Raw genomic sequence first — 22,564 nt, forward strand, 5'->3', positions numbered from 1 at the left:
TATAGAGTTTCCTCATTTGGACAGGTTGATTTCATCTCGCGAATCTTTGCTGTTGATCGAGTCCCCTTCAGTTCTTTTACAGAGGTCATTTCAAATCCTTTTGAATTTTTTTTTTTAATTTTATAAGTTCAGCACTTCTCTTTTCTATTCTGTCACTTTGTATTAATTATATTTCCTGGCTATCAACTGGATGTGATACTTCTTAATAAAAGCTGACTTATCTCTTCCTCCTAAGTACAGTGATAGACACATCCTAATCAGTGCCTGCTGAGGCACCTTATCACAACTGGGAAATCAGGGACTGTGGATTAGCAGCTCTGCTAATGTGAAAATAGGAAAAGAGCTAAAACAGTTCATGCCATATTTTCTGTATTAGTACATCTTTAGATATTCATAGGAACCTTAGAAATGTATAGACAATTGTTTGTTCAATATCAAGTTTAAAAAAACAGCAAATAATATTTTGAAAATGGATGAAAATATCATTTTTCCAGGAGAAAATGATCAATATTCTTTAAAGTTTTCCACCAAATAATTAACAGCTTTATTAGCGATATTCCTAGAGCAGGCGTGTGTTTGCAATGTAGCTAAAGCCATTCGGCAAAGAGAGAGGAGAGAACAGAGTCACAATACCAAAGATGCATTTTGTATATAATGGGATACAAATCAGATGTTATCAAAATACTCAGCTTTAAGGTTTGTCAGTGGCTAAGTTACAGTGGATAAAAGTTATCAAGCATCTTCAATGAAATTGCATGAAATGCCCCTCGGCAATCTACTCTATAACTTATAGTCTTTCAGTAATTTCTTTCTGTAACTTGCAAAATGGAAGAATCTCTTGAAAATGCATGCATACTACTTGCCATTGTTTGTTTTGATTCATTTAATGGAATTCTAATTCCAGTATTTTAAGAAACACTATGTACTGTTTTCAGTGTCCTGAAAATATACCTTTGATTTAAAACATTTTTCTTTTAAAAAGGAAGAGGTTGGAATTGAGGATAATAAAATTACAGATATACGAAATCCTTCTTACGCAAAGTCACTTCCGTGCTCTTCACATATGCAGGTTTGTTAGAATTTAAGAATGTTTAAATTAGATTCAAAGAAGACATGTTTTCAAACAGTCTTTCATTTAAACGTTGATTTTTAGATACTTTGTGAACATACCAACTTGGCTTCTAAGTTAGTGTGACATACCTTTTCATAAATATAATTGTTATATTTGAAAAGATCTCTTATTCCACTTGGAGAAAGAGAGGGGAGAAGTTAAGACTCTAATAAGACATATATATCAGGGCAGAAGAGTTCAGTTACCAAAGCCCAGGAAGTAACATCACTGCACCCAGCAGAGCCAATGCCATAGTTTCAGTTGTTGCTGTACATCCTGCTCCAGTTGTGTCTAAAGTACTACTACCGTCTGTTTGATGGATTTGCTTTACATCACTGAGGTTCATCTCATCTGGCATCCCTGTAGAGGCAAATAAGAAAAAACAGGATGATGGATAACTAGCTCACCATGAGACATCTAGAACAGCTCTTAAGCCAACTCATGGACCCCATTGTTTTATTCTTTTTGTGTAGCATTTACTGTGTGTTTCACCTAACTCTAAAAGATGAATATGACACATACTTCTGCTCTTCTTAAATTGGAAGGTACAGGACCTTGAGTGGGAGTGTTCAGAAACTTTATAAGAACAAAGCAAAGCACTTTCCAGCTTTTTAAAGCACTTGGAATGTTTCTCTAAATGTTATTGAAGTAAAGCAATTTAATTTAAATGACCTGAGGTATAGCATTATTGCTTGTCCCAGAGATGTAACAACTGTAGGAACTGTGTGAAATCTTTTCTTATGAAAATAAAACCATGTAAGGAGAAATAATTAAGTAGGACATTTTTAAGAAATAAAATTTATACAGATCATATTTTGTATTAGGCTAAACTTTGCATAGGATCCTTATTGAAATATATCAAAGAATAATAACACATATTAAATATTATCTTTTATATACATGCAGAGCTATGGGGATACAGGTATAGTCAATAGATCAAAGAATTTGTTAGTAGGATGGATTGTGGCTTGAAGTTAGGGATGAAGTGTTTGATTAAAGAAAAAAAATGTGCAAAGTTACAGACCAAGATCTAGTCACATCCTGGTTATTACTTCTGTGTGTTGTAAAACCTGACAAACTGAGGAGACCAGTTCTCAAATTATTGGGAATGAAATAGTTATTTTCTTAAAGAAGTTTACCTTACTATGGTATACCTAGGGAATTACTGATTTATCAGTTACTATCTAGTGCCACCAGTGTGTTGAGACTGTAAGACTGTCTGGATTATCCCATGGCATGCCACCATCAGTCACAATTAACAAGTTTAAATTCAGTGTTACCACAGCCACAAATATTGACATCGTAATTACAGTGAGACTGGAAAAACAAAGCTTCATATAAGGAAGAGTCAATATTTATGTAATTAGGTCAATACATATATATAATTCAAAGGTAAACTCTACTGCATTTAGGGATGAGAGCATTAAAACGAAGCTCAGCTCTACTGATCTGACATATTGATTTTACAGTCTGAGCTCTTGCATTATTATTCATTGTCTGGGTACTTGTTTTGCCCTTCTGTGTCATTAGGCAAGATGAATAAACTAGCAATTCCTTTTTTTTATAGGGACTGGAGTGGAGTGTGAATATTTTAGTCATGGTTTTATACTCCTTGTTATGCTACAGTATAACAAGGAGCTATGCAGACTCTAGGCAATTAAAATTTTTTTTCCAAGATAACTACATAAATTTGAGCTTTAAGGGATTTACTTTTCTTTTTAAAAGCACTGTGAGGAGGTGCCTGGATTGGATTCATGAATAACTTTTCCTTATACCTTCCTGAGCTGGTATTTTCTTCATTCATTCATGAGCCAGGCACTGGTCTGGGTTCAGGGGGTACCATGGTGAGTACAGATATGAAAATAGAAACATGTTAAATCTTCTGCCAGCAAGTCAGGCAGTGCCAGGAGGGATATCCCATCTTCAGTCAGATGCCATTTTAACATCAGAGGTAGAGATTTGATAGTTCTAAGGATGATGGTCCCTTGAGATAAGAATTATATGAAAAGAAAAAAAGATCCCTTGAGGAAAGGAATTTAATTAACTAAGTGTGTAAATTGTACCAAAACTCAAACAAAGACCCATAAAAGAAAAATTGGTTTGAAGATTTCTCACATTAATAAACAAAAATGAAGTAATTTAAAATAACCTTTTCTACGCATAATAGTGACACACAAAGATGACAATAAATTCATATTTCTGCCTTTGGTGGCTTACAGTCTGGCGGGGGAAGACAGATAGCCATGCTATTACAAAAACAAATGTAATATTAAAACTCAGGCACATGCCTGATGGTTGGTGCTATGCAGTGATACAGTCTTATACAAGATGAGGTGTCAATTATATACCGACTGGTTGACAAAGGCAGGACAGAGAGGCGATGATGTCAGTTTGGCAAGGATTAACCCTTTATCAAGGAAGATTGCCAAAATATACCAAAAGTGTTTAAAATGTACACTTACCTAGACCCCAAAGTTCCACTTTAATGGAGAAATTCCATGGGAATAATTTTTAAAATATGCACATATTTATTCACAAAATGTTAATCTGTGCATTGTTAGTGCCATTAAGTGTCCATTAGTAGAGAACTAGGTTAAGAAAAGTGTGTTCACTTATTTTAAAAGATTCAAAAAGTAGATATTGGTACATAAAAATGTTTTAATATAATTTTATACACATATTTTCATGGTCTTTAAGAATCTGAACTGTTAGTCTATGGCTGCCTTTCTTTGAGAGTACGGAATCTGTCATTAATTTCTGTATTCACCTAGTAAGCATTTAGTAATTACTAGGTGAATTAATAAATTGATGAATTTAATCCAGGGCAGAGAATTACAAAACTGTAAAAATACATTTCTCCAATTCAGTTTGATCCCTGCCCCAGTTTTATTGAGATATAATAGATATATAATAGATATATAGCATTATTGCTTGTCCCAGAGATGTAACAACTGTAGGAACTGTGTGGAATATTTTCTTATGAAAATAAAACCATGTAAGGAGAAATAATTAAGTAGGACATTTTTAAGAAATAAACTTTATACAGATCATATTTCTCACTTAGCACTTTCAAGTATATAATTCAGTATTAATCACTGTAATCACCGTGCTCTACATTAGCTATCCAGAACTTATTTATCTTATAACTGGAAGTTTGTACCCTATGAACAACATCTCATGTCCCCCCCACATCCCAGTACTTGGCAGTCACGAATCTACTCTGTTTCTATGAGTTTGGCTTTTTTAAAGTTATACTTATAAGTGATATAATATGGTATTTGTCTTTCTCTGTCTGACTTATTTCACTTGGCATAATGCCCCCAAACTTCATCTAAGTTGTAGCAAATGGCTGGGTTTTCTTTTTTCTCATGGCTGAATAATATTCCATTGTTTTTATATACAATACATCTTCTTTATCCATTCATTCATTGACAACTGTTAGGCTGTTTCCATATCTTGGCTATTGTGATTAATGCTGCAATGAACATGGGAGTGCAGATATCTCTTCAAGATCCGGTCTTCATTTCTTTTGGGTATATATCCAGATGTGGAATTCCTAGATCATATGGTAATTCCATATTTTAATTTTTTAGGGAAACTTCATACTGTTTTCCATAGCGGCTCTACCAATTTACATTCCCACAAAGAGTGCACAAGGGTTCCCCTTTCTCCACATCCTTGTCAACACTTATCATTTGTCTTTTTTGATAATAGCCATTCTAACAGGTGTGAGGTGATATCTCATTGTTTCTGTTTGTTTGTTTTGGTTTTTTGTTTTTCATTGGCCACACAGTGCGGCATGTGGGATCTTAGTTCCCTGACCAGGGATTGAACCCGTGCCCCCTGTAGTGGGAGTCTTAACTACTGGACCACCAGGGAAGTCTCATTGTGGTTTTGATTTGTACTTTCCTGATAATTTGTGCTGTTGAGCATCTTTTCATGTACCTGTTCACCATTTGTATGTATTTGGAAAAGTGTCTATTTAGTTTCTCAAATTCAGTCTCTTTTAATATAAAGGCATAGAATTATATTACAGCAACACCAAGTGTAGAATAAAATATTAGAATTAGATGTGAACTTAGAATTTTCATCTAAGAAGAAAAGTGGTGAATGTAATGGAAAAGATTCAGTATGAGAATATTAACTTAGCAAATACTTGTTAAATAAAGTTGCTATGGATCTTGTTATGTTAAATAAAAACTATTACCCTTGGTCATTACTTGCTGGACTTGGATGGTCATTTATACCCAAATCAGTCATATTGGTAGGACATTTAGGAGTCTAATAAATCTGATATGGCTTATATAACAATTTACCAATTTTATTAGTCATTACTCCATTCTTATCTCCCAGGAAATATGATTGATAGTTCCACCCAGGGTACTGAGTCACTTGAATCTAGGATACATCCTGAAAAATGCTGAGTAATTTTCCAGTTTTCCTTGGGGGCTTCCATGTAATCCAATAACAAAAGCAGAGTAATTGTATTTTTGAAGAGAAAAGGTCCATGGTAATCATGAACACCCTAACTGAAGGTGGTCTCTGTGATTATATATTTGACTTTCACACAGTCTGACTAGTAAATGGGGCTATTTGCAAGACAACCTCTTCCATTCTCTACGGGCAAATGTCTGAGATTTATTTACAGTCCCATTGGTCAACCCTTTATAGCCATGAGTAGTCTTCCGTTTTGACAGGTGTGTAAGAATAATGAAGTAATTCTAATTGCTAATAAATTAAACAATGGATTAAAACATTAATGGGAGATTCTGACTATAAACCAAAGTTTACTTTAAAGTAGTATGATGTATTAAGATATTTCAGCTCTGGGTAATGTTGGGGATTGTTATTTATTTGTTACTGCATCAAATGAATTATTGGTTATTCTCCAATAATTAATGATAAATAGATTTTATTTTTCAGGATAGAGTTGGTAGCAGAGAAAATATTGTTTGGATCTTTTTTCAGTTCCTGATGCTATTTTTTTTTAACATCTTTATTGGAGTATAATTGCTTTACATTGTTGGTTTCTGCTGTATAACAAAGTGAATCAGCTATACGTATACATATATCCCCATATCACCTCTCTCTTGAGTCTCCCTCCGACCCTCCTTACCCCAACCCTCTAGGTGGTCACAAAGCACAGAGCTGATCTCCCTGTGCTATGCGGCTGCTTCCCACTAGCTATCAATTTTACATTTGGTAGTGTACATAGGTCAATGTCGCTCTCTCACTTCATCCCAGCTTACCCTTCCCCATCCCCATGTCCTCAAGTCCATTTTCGACATCTTCATCTTTATTCCTGTCCTGCCCCTAGGTTCTTCAGAAACATTTTTTTTTTTTAGATTCCATATATATACGGTATTTGTTTTTCTCTTTCTGACTTATTTCACTCTGTGTGACAGACTCTAGGTCCAACCACCTCACTACAAATAACTCAATTTCATTTCTTTTTATGGCTGAGTAATATTCCATTGTATATATGTGCCAAATCTTTATCCATTCTTCTGTCGATGGACACTTAGGTTGCTTAGCTGTCCTGGCTATTGTAAATAGTGCTGCAATGAACATTGTGGTACATGAGTCTTTTTGAATTATGGTTTTCTCAGGGTATATGCTGAGTAGTGGGATTGCTGGGTCATATGGTAGTTCTATTTTTAGTTTTTTAAGGAACCTCCATACTGCTCTCCATAGTGGCTGTATCAATTGACATTCCTACCAGCAGTGCAAGAGGATTCCCTTTTCTCCACACCCTCTCCAGCATTTATTGTTTGTAGATTTTTGTTGATGGCCATTCTAACCAGTGTGAGGTGATACCTCATTGTAGTTTTTATTTGCATTTCTCTGATGATCAGTGATGTTGAGCATCCTTTCATGTGTTTGTTGGCAATCCGTATATCTTCTTTGGAGAAATGTCTATTTAGGTCTTCTGCCCATTTTTGGATTGAGTTGTTTGTTTTTTTGATATTGAGCTGCATGAACTACTTGTAAATTTTGGAGAGTAATCCTTTGCCAGGTGCTTCGTTTGCAAATATTTTCTCCCATTCTGAGGGTTGTCTTTTCATCTTGTTTATGGTTCCCTATGCTGTGCAAAAGCTTTGAAGTTTCATTAGGTCCCATTTGTTTATTTTTGTTTTTATTACCATTTCTCTAGGAGGTGGGTCAAAAAGGATCTTGGTGTGATTTATGTCAAAGAGTGTTCTTCCTATGTTTTCCTCTAAGAGTTTTATATTGTCTGGCGTTACATTTAGGTCTTTAATCCATTTTGAGTTTATTTTTGTGTATGGTGTTAGGGAGTGTTCTAATTTCGTTCTTTTACATGTAGCTGTCCAATTTTCCCAGCACCACTTATTGAAGAGGCTATCTTTTCTCCATATATTCTTGGAGGTATATTCTTGCCTCCTTTACCAAAGGTAAGTCGACCATATGTCTGTGGGTTTATCTCTGGGCTTCCTATCCTTTTCCATTGATCTATATTTCTGTATTTTTGCCAGTACCATACTGTCTTGATTACTGTAGCTTTGTAGTATAGTCTGAAGTTCAGGAACCTGATTCCTCCAGCTCCATTTTTCTTTTTCAAGATTGCTTTGGCAATTTGGGGTCTTTTGTGTTTCTGTACAAATTGTGAAAATTTTTTGTTCTAGTTCTATGAAAAGTGCCATTGGTAGTTTGATAGGGATTGTATTGAATCTGTAGATTGCTTTAGGTAGTAGAGTCATTTTCTCAGTATTGATTGATTCTTCCAATCCAAGAACATGGTATATCTCTCCATCTGTTGGTATCACCTTTAATTTCTTTCATCAGTGTCTTATAGTTTTCTGCATACAGCTATTTTGTCTCCTTAGGTAGGTTTATCCCTAGGTATTTTATTCTTTCGGCTGCAGTGGTAAATGGGAATGTTTCCTTAATTTCTCTTTCAGATATTTCATCATCATTGTATAGGAATGCAAGAGATTTCTGTGCATTAACTTTTTATTCTATTACTTTACCAAATTCATTGATTACCTCTAGTAGTTTTCTGGTAGCATCTTAAGATTCTCTATGTATAGTATCATGTCATCTGCAAACAGTGACAATTTTACTTCTTTTCCGATTTGGATTCCTTTTATTTCTTTTTCTTCTCCAATTGCTGTGGCTAAAACTTCCAAAACTATGTTGAATAATAGTGGTGACAGTGGGCAACCTTATCTTTTTCCTGATCTTAGTGTAAATGGTTTCAGTTTTTCACCAGTGAGAGCGATGCTGGTTGTGGGTTTGTCATATATAGCCTTTATTATGTTGAGGTCAGTTCCCTCTGTGCCTACTTTCTGGAGAGCTTTGATCATAAATGGGTGTTGAATTTTGTCAAAAGCTTTTCCTGCATCTATTGAGATGATCATATGGTTTTTATCCTCCAGTTTGTTAATATGGTGTATCACATTGATTGATTTGCATATACTGAAGAATTCTTGCATTGCTGGGATAAACCCCATTTGATCATGGTGTATGATCCTTTTAATGTGCTGCTGAATTCTGTTTGCTAGTATTTTGTTGAGGAATTTTGCATCTATGTTCTTCAGTGATATTGGTCTATAGTTTTCTTTTTTTGTGACATCTTTGTCTGGTTTTGATATCAGGGTGATGGTGGCCTCGTAGAATGAGTTTGGGAGTGCTCCTCTTTCTGCTATATTTTGGAAGAGTTTGAGAAGGATAGGTGTTAGCTCTTCTCTAAATGTTTGATGGAATTCGCCTGTGAAGCATCTGGGTCTGGGCTTTTGTTTGTTCGATGATTTTTAGTCGCAGTTTCAATTTCAGGGCTTGTGATTAGTCTGTTTATATTTTCTATTTCTTCCTGGTTCAGTCTTGGAAGGTTGTGCTTTTCTAAGAATTTGTCCATTTCTTCAAGATTGTCCATTTTATTGGCATATAGTTGCTTGTAGTAATCTCTCAAGATCCTTTGTATTTCTGCAGTGTCAGTTGTTACTTCTCCTTTTTCATTTCTTTTTTATTTATTTACTTTTTTGTGGTATGCAGGCCTCTCACTGTTGTGGCCTCTCCCATTGCGGAGCACAGGCTCTGGACGCACAGGCTCAGCGGCCATGGCTCACGGGCCCAGCCGCTCCGTGGCATGTGGGATCTTCCCGGACCGGGGCACGAACCCGTGTCCCCTGCATTGGCAGGCGGACTCTCAACCCCTGCGCCACCAGGGAAGCCCTCCTTTTTCATTTCTAATTCCATTGATTTGAGTCTTCTCTCTTTTTTTCTTGATGAGTCTGGCTAATGGTTTATCAATTTTTTTTTATCTTCTCAGAGAATGACCTTTTAGTTTTATCAATCTTTGCTGTTGTTTCCTTAATTTATTTTTCATCTGATTTTTATGATTTATTTCCTTCTGCTAATTTGGGTTTTTTTGGTTCTTCTTTCTCTATTTGCTTTAGGTGTAAGGTTAGGTTGTTTATTTGAGATTTTTCTTGTTTCTTGAGGTAGGATTGTATTGCTATAAACTTCCCTCTTAGAACTGTTTTGCTGCTTTTGGTTTTGGATTGTCATGTTTTCATTGTCATTTGTTTCTAGGTAGTTTTTGATTTCCTCTTTGATTTCTTCAATGATCTCTTGGTTATTTAGTAGTGTATTGTTTAGCCTCCATGTGTTTGTATTTTTTACAGTTTTTTTTTTTTTTTTTACTGTAATTGATATCAAGCCTCATAACGTTGTGGTCAGAAAAGATACTTGTTACAATTTCAGTTTTCTTAAATTAACCAAGGCTTGATTTGTGACCCAAGATACAGTCTATCCTGGAGATTGTTCCATGTGCACTGTTGTTTTTGGATGGAATGTCCTATAAATATTATTTAAGTCCATCTTCTTTAGTGTGTCATTTAAAGCTTGTATTCCCTTATTTATTTTCATTTTGGATGATTTGTCCATTGGTGAGTTGGGGTGTTAAAGTCCCCTACTATGATTGTGTTACAGTCTATTTCCCCTTTTATGGCTGTTAGCATTTGCCTCATGTATTGAGGTACTTGTATGTTGGGTGCATAAATATTTACAATTGTTATCTCTTCTTGGATTGATCTCTTGATCATCATGTAGTGTCCTTCTTTGTCTCTTGTAATAGTCTTTATTTTAAAGTCTATTTTGTCTGATATGAGAATTGCTACTCCATCTTTCTTCTGATTTCCATTTTCATGGAATATCTTTTTCCATCCCCTCACTTTCAGTCTGTATATGTCCCTAGGTCTGAAGTGGGTCTCTTGTAGACAGCATATATATGGGTCTTGTTTTTGTATCCATCCAGTGAGCCTGTGTCTTTTGGTTGGAGTATTTAATCCATTTACATTTAAGTTAGTTATCAATATGTATGTTCCTCTTACCATTTTCTTAATTGTTTTGGGTTTGTTATTGTAGGTCTTTCCTTCTCTTATGTTTCCTTCCTAGAGAGGTTCCGTTAGGCTTTTTTGTAAAGCTGGTTTGGTGGTGCTGAATTCTCCTAGCTTTTACTTGCCTGTAAAGATTTTAATTCCTCTGTCGAAACTGAATGAGATCCTTGCTGGGTAGACTAATGTTGGTTGCAGGTTTTTCCCTTTCATCACTTTAAATATGTCCTGCTACTGCCTTCTTGCTTTCAGAGTTTCTGCTGAAAGATCAGATGTTAACCTTATGGGGATTCCCTTGTATGTTATTTGTTGCTTTTCCCTTGCTGCTTTTAATATTTTTTCTTTGTATTTAATTTTTGATAGTTTGATTAATATGTGTCTTGGCATGTTTCTCCTTGGATTTATCCTGTATGGAACTCTCTGTGCTTCCTGGACTTGACTGACTCTTTCCTTTCTCATATTAGGGCAGTTTTCCACTATAATCTCTTCAAATAATTTCTCAGTCCCTTTCTTTTTCTCTTCTTCTTCTGGAACCGCTATAATTCGAATGTTGTTGTGTTTAATGTTGTCCCATGGGTCTCTGAAACTATCTTAAATTCTTTTCATTCTTTTTTCTTTATTCTGGTCTGCTGTAGTTTTTTCCACTATTTTATCTTCCAGGTCACTTATCCGTTCTTCTATCTCAGTTATTCTGTTTACCCTTCTAGAGAATTTTAAATTTCATTTATCATGTTGCCCATCACTGTCTGTTTGCTCTTTAGTTCTTTTATATCCTTGTTAGATGTTTCTTGTATTTTCTCCATTCTATTTCCAAGACTTTGGATCATCTTTACTATCATTACTCTGAATTCTTTTTCAGGTAGACTGCTTATTTCCTCTTCATTTGTTTGTTCTGGTGGGTTTTTACCTTGCTCCTTCATCTGCTGTGTATTTCTCTGTCTTCTCATTTTTCTTAACTTACTGTGTTTGGGGTCTCCTTTTCACAGGCTGCAGGTTTGTAGTTCCCATTGTTTTTGGTGTCTGCCCACAGTGGGTATGGTTGGTTCAGTGGGTTGTGTAGGTTTCCTGGTGGCGGGGACTAGTGCCGGTGATCCTATGGATGAGGTTGTATCTTGTCTTTCTCGTGGGCAAGACTACATCCGGTGGCGTGCTTTGGAGTGTTTGTGAACTTCTTATGATTTTAGGCAGCCTCTCTGCTAATAGGTGGGGTTGTTTCCCTGTCTTGATACTTGTTTGGCATGGGGTGTCCAGTACTGGAGCTTGCTAGTTGTTGAGTTGAGCTGGATCTTAGCCTTGAGATGGAGATCTGTGTGAGAGCTCTCGCTGACTGATATTACGTGGGGCCGGGAAGTCTCTGGTGGACCAATGTCCTGAACTTGGTTTTCCCACCTCAGAGGCTCAGGCCTGACACCCCGCCAGAGCACCAAGACCCTATCAGCCACACGGCCAGGTATGTGGGGAGTTTCTTGCCTTTTGAGAATTCTGAGGCCTTCTGCCAGTGTTCAGTAGGTGTTCTGTAGGAGTTGTTCCACATGTAGATGTATTTTTGATGCACTCGTGAGGAGGAAGGTGATCTCCACTTCTTACTCCTCCGCCATTTTTTTTTTTTTTTTTTTTTGCAGTACACGGGCCTCTCACTGTTGTGGCCTCTCCTGTTGCGGAGCACAGGCTCCAGATGCACAGGCTCAGTGGCCATGGCTCATGGGCCTAGCCGCTCCGCTGCATGTGGGATCTTCCCGGACCGGGGCACGAACCCGTGTCCCCTGCATCAGCAGGCGGACTCAACCACTGCACCACCAGGGAAGCCCTCCTCTGCCATTTTGAAGGTCCTCTTCCCCTGATGTTATTTTGTATTCCATAATGATCATCCAGAACTTTTTCCTCAGTTTGTTTTATTGATTTTTGAAGACTTTAGAAAGGAAACATACATCTCATATGAAAAAAAGCCAAATTATTTTAAGCTATTTTATAATATTACTATTGTGGGTTTTTTAAACGATTATTGTGAAATTTCTTCTAGAAATAATTTTTCTATAGAAAATTTAAAATGCCATTCTTTGTGCAATTGGTAATAAAAACCAAATAATAAAAGTAAGTCTATTAAATATACTAGTTCTCATTTATATACTACCGACCTTAGTTATAAGAATTTACAGGTATTGGAACTATTATAATTAATGCTTCTGAAAATTATTTTTAAAGAGTGTAAGACTTATCAAATATTCCTAGTTAATCACAAAATATTTGTAGTTCCTCAGTTAGTAATAATATGGGGTTAAACACTACCAAAAATTAAGATAATAAAATATCTATACCTAGACACATAGTAGTAATAGTCAATGGTATCAAAAATAGGAAGATTTTAAAGCACTCAGAGAAAGGACAGGTTCCTTTGAACAGAACAAAATACCTGTATTGCATTAATTTTCAAGTGCAATAATAGAAGTTAAAATTCAAATTTTTTTCTAATTATGAAAGAATATATAATTCTATAAAGAGTTAAACTATATGGAAGAAATAAAGGTAAAAGTAAAGGTATTTTAACAAAAAGTGTTTTTAATACTCCCCAAACAATTCTAAAATCATTGTTAAAGAATATATGTAAAAATATAAGAAAATAAGCACAAATAAAGGAGTGGGATGAACGTTATAATAGTGTTCAAAATAATTGGCAAACATCTTGGTTACTGTATATAAGTGTGTTGGTTAAGTAAACAACAACAAAATGGTTAATTTTGATATAATTTTAAGAGATATAATTAAAATACTTGAAAGCAATTGTTAAAACATTCTAAAGTATTTGTATGTTTGGGAAGAAATGAGAAATATCAACTTAAGGTTTTGTCAAGACCACTATGTATTTTAATGAAAGTTAAAAATTCAAGCCTAAGAACTTAAAAAATTCATATGGAATATATATGTTCCTAATCCATTAAGGCAAAGAGGATTAATAAAATTTAATGGAAGTCAGAAAAGAATAAACACACAAACAAATATGCCTGGCAAATAGAAAGCACAAAATCAGATGTTAAAACAATATGCAAATAATTCAATAATCTCTAAATGAAATGAACTGAATAAAGTTAGAAAGGAGACACTCAGTTTGGATTTCAAAAGGAATTTAGCCGCATAACAAAATGATACATAAAGGGTGAGAGTAAATGTTTGTAAAAACACACTTCAAGCAAATAATAACCAAAAGAAAGGTGATGTCATTATATTAATAAAAGATAAAATAGGTTTTGAGCATTAAAAAGGATAAAGAAGGTCTTTATATAATAACAAAAGAAATAATTTGACATATAGATATAACAATTCTGAGCCTATCTTACTTTAGCATATTCTCAAAATAAATCGATATTAATAAAGGAAAATAATTGGGTAAAATAATAAAGCAAAATGGACACATATACATCCAGTGGGGGATTTTAACCATGCTATCTTATTAATTAATAGCTCAGGCAGATGAAAATGAGTGAAGATATGGATGACTTAGTCATCAGAATCTTTGGGGCAAGAAAAGGAGAACTCCAATGTTTTCTAGCCTTGGTTCTAGTAACAATACTAGTATCTCTTTGCCCTACATCCCCATTCCTTCACATGCAAAGAGAACAGATTGCCCTGATTCCTAAGTTGGGAAGAGCCAGAATGCTGAGCTTTTGGATTTCTCATCCTCTTTTGGATTTTCTTGCCCACAGTAAGGATGCATTCTTCCTGCTCTTCACCACGGCATAAGTTGAAGTCACCTTTTGCTGCAGGGAGGACCTGTAATTTTCTAGCTATGCTTCTGACTTGACAGTAATTCTTGGATGAAATAATAGGTGTCATATGTCAGGACATTCTCTAGTCTAGCTTTTAACAATAAAATATTTTTATCTGTCTGATATGTGTGCTTATATTTTAATTGGTTCTAACCTCAGAAGAAGAATAAAGGAGTATTATTTATTACACTAGCTCCAAATACAAACTTTCACAAGTTTGGTCCAATAAACAAATAAATACAGCTAGCTAGCCAGATTAGATAGCATCATGTAGTTAATGACTAGTGGATATAATGTGTAAATATTCTTTTAAAACATACCTAAGATATTAATAAAAGTGATCACATAGCAGGGTACAAAGCAAATATCAACAACTAACAAGGAATTTTAAACAAAGAATATGAATTCTTTGACAGTTACACAATAAAATTAAATGTCAAAACTAAAGGAGAACCATGATCCCTACAGCAAACCTTATCTAAGGACATAAAACAAGACCTAAATAAACAGATGTATCAAGTTCACAGTTGAGAAGATTTAAGTTTATATTGTGTCTCTTTCACTATATTCTGAAATTCCATCATGATGTCCCTTGGTGTGGGTCTATTGGATCCATTGTTCTGGGCACTCAGTGACCCTTTCTACCTAGAAACTCATATCCATCTGGGGAAGTGTTCTTGAATTCTTTATTGATGATTTCCTGTCTACCATTTTGTCTGTTGTGTCTAGGTGTCCCATTATTTAAATGTTGGATTTCTGGAAGGTGTGCTCTTCTTCCCTCTTCCAGTTTCCATAATTTTACTCTAGTTTCTAGGAGATTTCTTAAACTTAAGTCGTTTTTTGAGGTTTTCATTCTTGTATTCAGATTTTAGATTTACTAAACTTGATATTTTTTCTTCTAAATGTCCCTTTTGTTTGTCTTCTCAGACATTATTAAGATGATAATTACAGTATTTTTTCAAAGTTCTCTTCAAAGTTCTTTCAAAGTTTTTTCAAAGTTCTCTTCTCTCTGCAGTCTTTAATACAAATTACTTGCTTGTGGATATGACTTTTCATGTTACTCACTTAGATAAGTGGTAATCCTTGATTCATGGTTATGTGCTAATATTTAAGAGTAGGAAGTGAAAATTTAGTTAGAACTCTGAGTGTGTGAATGGGGTTCTGTAATTAGTAGACAAATGTGGTCTTGTTTACATGTTGGTGAAACTACCTGTCAGTAGGATAGGGTAGGTCAGGCTGAAAAAACAAATGCCTCCAAAGTATTGGTAGCAATGTCTACTGCCAGTTGAGGTAACTCTGCATTGTAACTTAGTACCTCACCTCCATATCAACACATCCTTCCATGATCACCACAACATGGGGAAATGGGTGGAGAAACAAATTGGCAATTATAAGCCTCCATCTGGGTGGGGTACATGGCACTTCTGCTCACTAGGTTTATTGGACAAAGCTAATTATATGACTGTCTCCAACCTCAAGGGACAGGGATGTGTAGTCCTACTATGTGCACAAAGGGGACAAGACACAGAAATATTGCAGACCAGAAGTCATGTCTATCAGGTCCCCTTTAACTGCCTTTATTTGTTTCTTCTTAAGCTAGGTCTTCTCAGCAGAGACCTTACAATATCCTGCCTAAGAGTAATTCCCTGCCTGCAAGAACTCTGGGAGCCAAGTGGGAGCAGGGTTGGGGGAGCGTATAGGTTTCAACATTCATTATAGGTAAATAGGTAGATAGGTAGGTAGATATCGATATATATATTTGCTAAGTATTATTTTTGAGAATAATACTCCTGCTTTCAACTGTGCCTGGCATTCCCCAGTCCAGAGACATTTTCCAGATTATACTTCCTGTAGCTTACTGACTTATGGGAGAGACATCCACCTATTGGTCAGGAGTGGAGGAAGAAATCATGGAATGGTACAGCTATTGACTAGTCCTTCTTTTGTAGACCCTCTTCTGTCAACCCCTTCTTACTAGAAGTGACAGATGATGCCTATTCCTGTCTCTTTTGAGGATTCCATTGAGCAAATTGGGTTGGTTCTCTGCTTTCTTCAATGGTGCTTGGGAGTTGGCTTCCCTGGGTATCCTACATTAGGCACCACTCATCCGTTTGCTTTCTGGCTTCCAAGTGTTGTTATCAAACTTCTTCAGTTTCCTCTGCTCTCAGTAAATTTAGATTTTTGTTAAAAAAATTCTTATAATGTATTTTAGTGGGGTGGCAGGAGGGAATAAAATTAACTGTGTTTGATCAGTCTGTCATCTTGAAGGCAACTTGCTGAGCATTTCCAGCATCTGGGCACTGAAGCTCCAACTTGACTCTCTGGATAAGTCTATGTCTCTTCAGCCCATTCACACTGGTGTAGTTCAGGTTGTTCTGGTTGATCAGTGTTCCTGCTGCTAAATATTTTTGATGACCATGCCCGATAGGGTGATTATTTTCATTAAAAGTACTGAGCTGTGTTGCATTTTGGCCAGGAAACTTACCAGTAAAGCATGATTGTTCCCTCCCCACTGATAGTAAATAGTGCAAAACTGCCTTATGGAAGAATGATTGAATGCACACTGGAAGACTGGAAGGCAGGTTATTTTGCCTCTGCATTGCCTAATCCAGGGTGCATTTGCTGTATAATATTGTAAAGACTGGTAAATATGCCAGAAGAAGACCTAGCTGGCTATAGAGCTAAGGGGATAATAGGAAAATTGAGACTTGCCGTAATTTGGGCCCTTTAAATATTTTCTTTTATTTGGACTTTTTTGTTGGACCCATAATACATATCTTTAAGATACTGGGTTGGGCATTGATTAAATAGGTGACATTTCACTTACTCATAGTTGCTAAAAACTAGCTGCAGCAAGTAAAATGTGAACACTGATGAGGAGACAGTTTTTCTCACAATGAAATGTGAAAATTAACTTCAGACAAAATTTGCCTGTTTTACTTCAGTAAGGGAAGAATATTAAGTAGCTAATCCTTAGAGCCTAAGAAAAATTGTCAAAATGTCTAAGAATGTTGTGCAAGAGAGATTGTGAAGCTTATTACATTTATTAAATGGAAATGAATTATCTTGGCTTGCATATCTGATTCACCATGTGTATTATAAATCAATATGTTTAACTTAGTTATTTCAAGCCCTAAATATTTTGTATGTTATTTTTTAAGAAGAAATTCCATTGGCCCAAGGGATAGCTAAACAAAATATAGGGAACTAGCCATTGCCATCATCCCTGAGAAGAATATCAATGTTATTCATGAAAATATCCACAAAACACAGCACACGTGAGGGCAGGTACTTTGGTTGTGGGGGATGGCTGTCTGCTCACCCTCGTGGTGTTCTCAATCGGATGTTTGTATTTAGATGGGACTGTGTAACATTTTAAAGTATGTTATTTGCTCTACTTTGGGTTGACAAGACATTATGAAAATAACAAGGTGTGTGTGAGGAGGGAAGACTCTCATACTGAAAGCAGGGGAATTATGCGGATGTTGAAAATTACAGAATCACCTTCCCTGACCCTGTATGGAAATGCATCCGTTCTTGCATTATAACTCCTAGAATAAATAACATCCATACTCATTCTCTCTCAGACCCATAATTCATTGTTGTCCCAGTGTCTAATTCCATGTGATATATTCTAATAAGTGGCACAGTTTTCCAACCACTGTAAGTCTTCTGGCATAAACGTTTCTGACAACAATCATATCAATTCTTTCTGTCCTTGTCTCTATCTGTTGTCCAGTTATAAATACTGCTGTGTTTTTACCCTAGGTGTGTGTATGCTTTCTTGTCATCATTACTCAGCTTAAGACTGTTTGAACATATATATCTGTATCACTTATATTTAGGTTTATATGTTGATCTCATTCACTTAACTTTAAGCCCATTGAAGTCATGATTATATTTATGTTTTCTATTTCTTGGGCTTATAAGTAGCTATTCACAGTATTCTACATTTGGTAGAAATGATTTTTGAATATATGACTTACTATAAATATTTGATATGTTAATAAGCACTTAACACTTTTTAATTTATTTAAATGGGAGCTACCCAGACTTTTAGAATTCATCATAGAAAGCAGTGGAGTATAGTAGAAAGGAGCTAGGTTCAAGCCCCAGAAACCTTAGAAAATTCATATAGTCATTGAGATTCAGTTTCTTCATCTGTAACATTTACATCATAATAATGCCTTCTCCCAGGATAGATGTAAAAACTAAATGAAATCATAAATATGAAAAACACTTTGTATTTTTTTTTACATAGACAAAAAATATGGTTACTATTTGAACGCTAGAGGCTGAGGCAGGCAAAGTGAGTTGAACAGCAAAGTTTCTTTGGAGAATAGCTGATACAGCCCGAAATAGGATGCCAGTCTCCTGATTCCCAGTCAGGACCTGGCAAGGGGACTCATCACCTTAGATGAAATTACCTGCACTATTAAAAAAAAAGAAACTAGTCTGATGTTATACAATGTAAATAGGAACCCAATAAGTTAGAATCATCTCTATTATCAAATAATTGTTATTATAAAGATAATTCAACTGCTTATATACATATATGTCCTTATTATATACATAAGTACTTAAATGTCAAAGTTTAGCTAAGATGATTCTTTAGTTTATGTGTAGAATGAGTCCCTACATAGTTGGCACTTGATAAATGTTTTTGAACAAAAAAATTTGTATGAAACCGTGGCGTCAGTAAGTATTAGCCACACACAAAAAAACAAACCTTCACTACAACACACCTGACCCCTGCATTTTCCTGTAAAGACAAATGTTCACCTTGTTCCCAGAGATTTTTTAAGATTTTAAGTTTTAGAGCAATTTTAGTTTTACAACAAAATTAAGAGGAAGGTACATAGATTTCGCCTAAATGCCCTGCTCCCACACATAGCCCTCCCCCTTATCAACATCATTCACCAGAATGGTGCATTTTAAAACTTTCACCAAGGATGAAACTACACTGACATATCATAATCACCCAAAGCCATAGTTAACCTTAGAATTCCCTCCTGGCATCATACATTCTATAGGTTTGGACAAATGCATATGACATATATCCATCATTACAATATCATACAGAGTAGTTTCACTGTCCTAAAAATCCTCTGTACTGTCTATTCATCTCTACTCCCCACACTGCTGGCAACCATGGGTCTTTTAAACTGCCTCCATAGTTTTGCCTTGTCTAGAATATCATGCATGGTATCATACAAAATGTAGCATTTTTAGATTAGTTTCTTTCTCTTCGTAATATACATTTATGGTTCCTCCATGTCCTTCCATGGCTTGATAGCTCTTTTCTTTTTTAGCACTGAGTAATCCATTATCTGCCTGGACCACAGTTCATTTATCCATTCACCCACTGACGGACATCTTGGTTGCTTCCAAGATCTGGCAATTATGAATAAAGCTGTTGCAAACATTTCTGTGCAGATTTATGTGTAGGGATAAATTTTCGACTCTTTTGGGTAAATACCAAGGAATGTGATTACTGGATTTTATGGTAAGAGTATGTTTAAGTTTATTAAAAAGAAGCCACGAGAGTGTCTTCCAAAGTAGCTATACCATTCTGCCTTCCCACCAGCAATCTATGAGAGTTCCTATTGTTTCACCACCTTGCCAGTATTTGGTGTTGTCAGTGTTCCACATCTGGGCCTTTCTAATAGGTGTGTGGTGGTATCTCATTGTTGTTTTAATTTGCATTTCCTTAATGATACAATGCTGAGCATATTTTCATATGCTTAGTTTCTATCTGTATATCTTTGGTGAGATGTCTGTTAAGATCTTTGGCCCATTTTTAATCAGGTTGTTTTCTTATTGTTGAGTTTTAAGTGTTCTTTGTATATTTTGGATAGCAGTTATTTATCAGATGTGTCTTTGAAAATATGTTTTCCCAGTCTATGGCTTGTCTTTTCATTCTCTTGATATTGTCTTTTGCAGAGCAAAAATTTTAATTTATTCTTTAAATCACAATGCTGTGTATTAGAGCTTCAGAACTTACCTTCTAACTGCAACATAAGTGTTAAACGTTAGTGAAGTCTAGTTTATCAATTATTTCTTTTATGGATTGTGTCTCTAGTGTTTTATATAAAAAGGTAGTATTCCTAAAGGATTTTAGGTAAATTATTTCCCTGAAGGTTTCCCATGGAACACTGTTTCCTGACTTTTAGGAGTGTACAGGACTTTTGTGCACAAATAATCTATTATTTTAAGGATATTCTGATGTAAAAAAGGAAACTGGGTCTCTAAATGATAGGTGTTATTCTGAGGAATGGTCAGTTTCAACACAGAATGAGGTGGGAAAAAATCATTTCCAAGTGGAAATCCAGAGAGAATGTGTCCATGGAGGTGGAGTTGGAGGATATTGCACAATAAAACATGAGTAAATGGGGACCAGAGGGAAATGATGCTCTCTGAGCACTTCCAAGGAGTCTTACAATATCTCCCTACCTCTGCATACTAGACCAAATGTGAGCATATACTTCTAACTCTAATAATTAATGCATCATGTGTAGGAATGGTGACAATGAAAGTATTAAAGAAAGACTTTAAGATGGATATAATCTATAGTATATGTACCAACTCAAAAATTTTGTACACTTCTGTTTTCTAAATTTTTTTTTGGATTGTGAAGCAAAGTTTCAGCAGCTTGTGCAGATAAATCTTCTAGAAGTTATTTAAATATTAGTTAAACCAAATTTGTTGTATGAAATTTGTCACTTACAACCACACTTACAACCACATGGTACACATTATGCACATGATAAAGGTCTCTCATAACATTCTCATGGGATATTAGCTTGTTTGTGGAATACTAAAGCTGGGACACAAACTGACAAGCTCTGGGATGCTGCCATTCTAGTCTCAACTCATTCTGCAGTGCATAAATAGAGGAGCACAGTGGGTGCTAGGTAGGATCTCAAAAATCATTACAACAATAGGATTCAGTTAAGGACAAAATGAATCCCATATTCAATACCAAATTTCTCCCTTAAACAATATCTATACTTTATTGTCTTGAGACAGTGGCTATCTTTCTATGTAATATAGTTTCTCAATCTTGTTTATGTAACTTAGGGCCAATTTTTTTTTTTTTTTGCGGTACACGGGCCTCTCACTGCTGTGGCCTCTCCCATTGCAGAGCACAGGCTCCGGACATGCAGACTCAGCAGCCATGGCTCACGAGCCCAGCCGCTCCGCGGCATGTGGGATCTTCCTGGACCGGGGCACGAACCTGTGTCCCCTGCATTGGCAGGTGGACTCCCAACCCCTGCGCCACCAGGGAAGCCCAGGGCCAATTTTAAATGAAAAAAACCTTTTTTTTTTCACTGCCCCAGTTTAGAAAACTGATTTTAATTACAATTTAGTTAAATATGTGTAACAGTACAACTACACAGAAACTTTTAATTAATGATGTAAAGCTAAAATAAACTTACAAATTGAAGTCAAACAATTGATGAAATTAACATTAGAATTATCACTCAGTGTGATGGATGATAGTCCTCCCAACTCTAAATCCCCAATATCCTATGAATACAGACAGTGTGATGGTTAGTTTTATGTATTGACTTTATTGGGCCACAGGGTGCCCAGATATTAGGTCAAACATTCTTTTAGGTGTTTCTGTGTAGGTGTTTTTGGATGAGATTAACATCATAATGGGTAGGCTGAGTAAAGCAGATTGCTCTCCCTAGTGTGGGTGGGCCTCATTTGATCAGTTGAAGACCTGGCTGGAATAAAAAGGCAGAGCCTCTACCGAGTAAGAGAGAATTCTTCCTGCATGACTGATGTTAAACTGGGGCATTTGCTTTTTCTCCTGCTTTCAGATTTGAACGGAAACATTGGCTCTTACTGGTTCTCAAGCTTACCAGCCTTTGGACTGGAACTATACCATTGGCTCTCCTACGTGTCCAGCTTGCGGACTCACCCCACAGATTCTGGAGCTTACTGGCCTCCCTAATTACGTGAGTCAATCCTTATAATAAGGAATAATATCATATATACATACATACATCCTATTGGTTGTGTTTTTCTAAGAACCTAAAATAATAGAGGTTTTGGTACCAAGGGTGATTCTAGAGGAAGAGAATTTTGATGAGTTTTCTGACTTGGTTCTGAGATTTCTGGATTGATTCTCTGATCTGATTAGATTTAAAGATGCTGATGATTCCATTTCTAGTAGTACAGAGAACACTGATAGTCCTTGGCATAATCTGTCAATAGAAATACACGATATTTCCACTGGATACTTTTAATCACCTATTTGTAAGAAGCAAAGATCTGGGTAACTGTGTATATGATACTTTCTAATATTTTGTTAAACTAATGGATTG

At 35.7% G+C, this 22,564-nt stretch overlaps 1 protein-coding gene across 1 annotated transcript in view; it reads right to left on the minus strand.

Annotated features, from left to right (window-relative positions):
* Positions 1 to 520: 520 nt before the first annotated feature.
* Positions 521 to 22,564, minus strand: part of GPC5 (glypican 5) — a 1,374,119-nt gene continuing 1,352,075 nt past the window's right edge. The window contains exon 8 of the mRNA XM_027116005.1: positions 521 to 1,471. Within this exon, the coding sequence (XP_026971806.1) occupies positions 1,314 to 1,471 (158 nt within the window). The 3' untranslated portion in view covers positions 521 to 1,313. The remainder of the gene's footprint in view (positions 1,472 to 22,564) is intronic.

Source organism: Aethalodelphis obliquidens, unplaced genomic scaffold (genome assembly GCF_003676395.1).
Source record: "Aethalodelphis obliquidens isolate GAN/ISIS:26980383/991018 unplaced genomic scaffold, ASM367639v1 scaffold15, whole genome shotgun sequence".
NCBI classification, from domain to species: domain Eukaryota; kingdom Metazoa; phylum Chordata; class Mammalia; order Artiodactyla; family Delphinidae; genus Aethalodelphis; species Aethalodelphis obliquidens.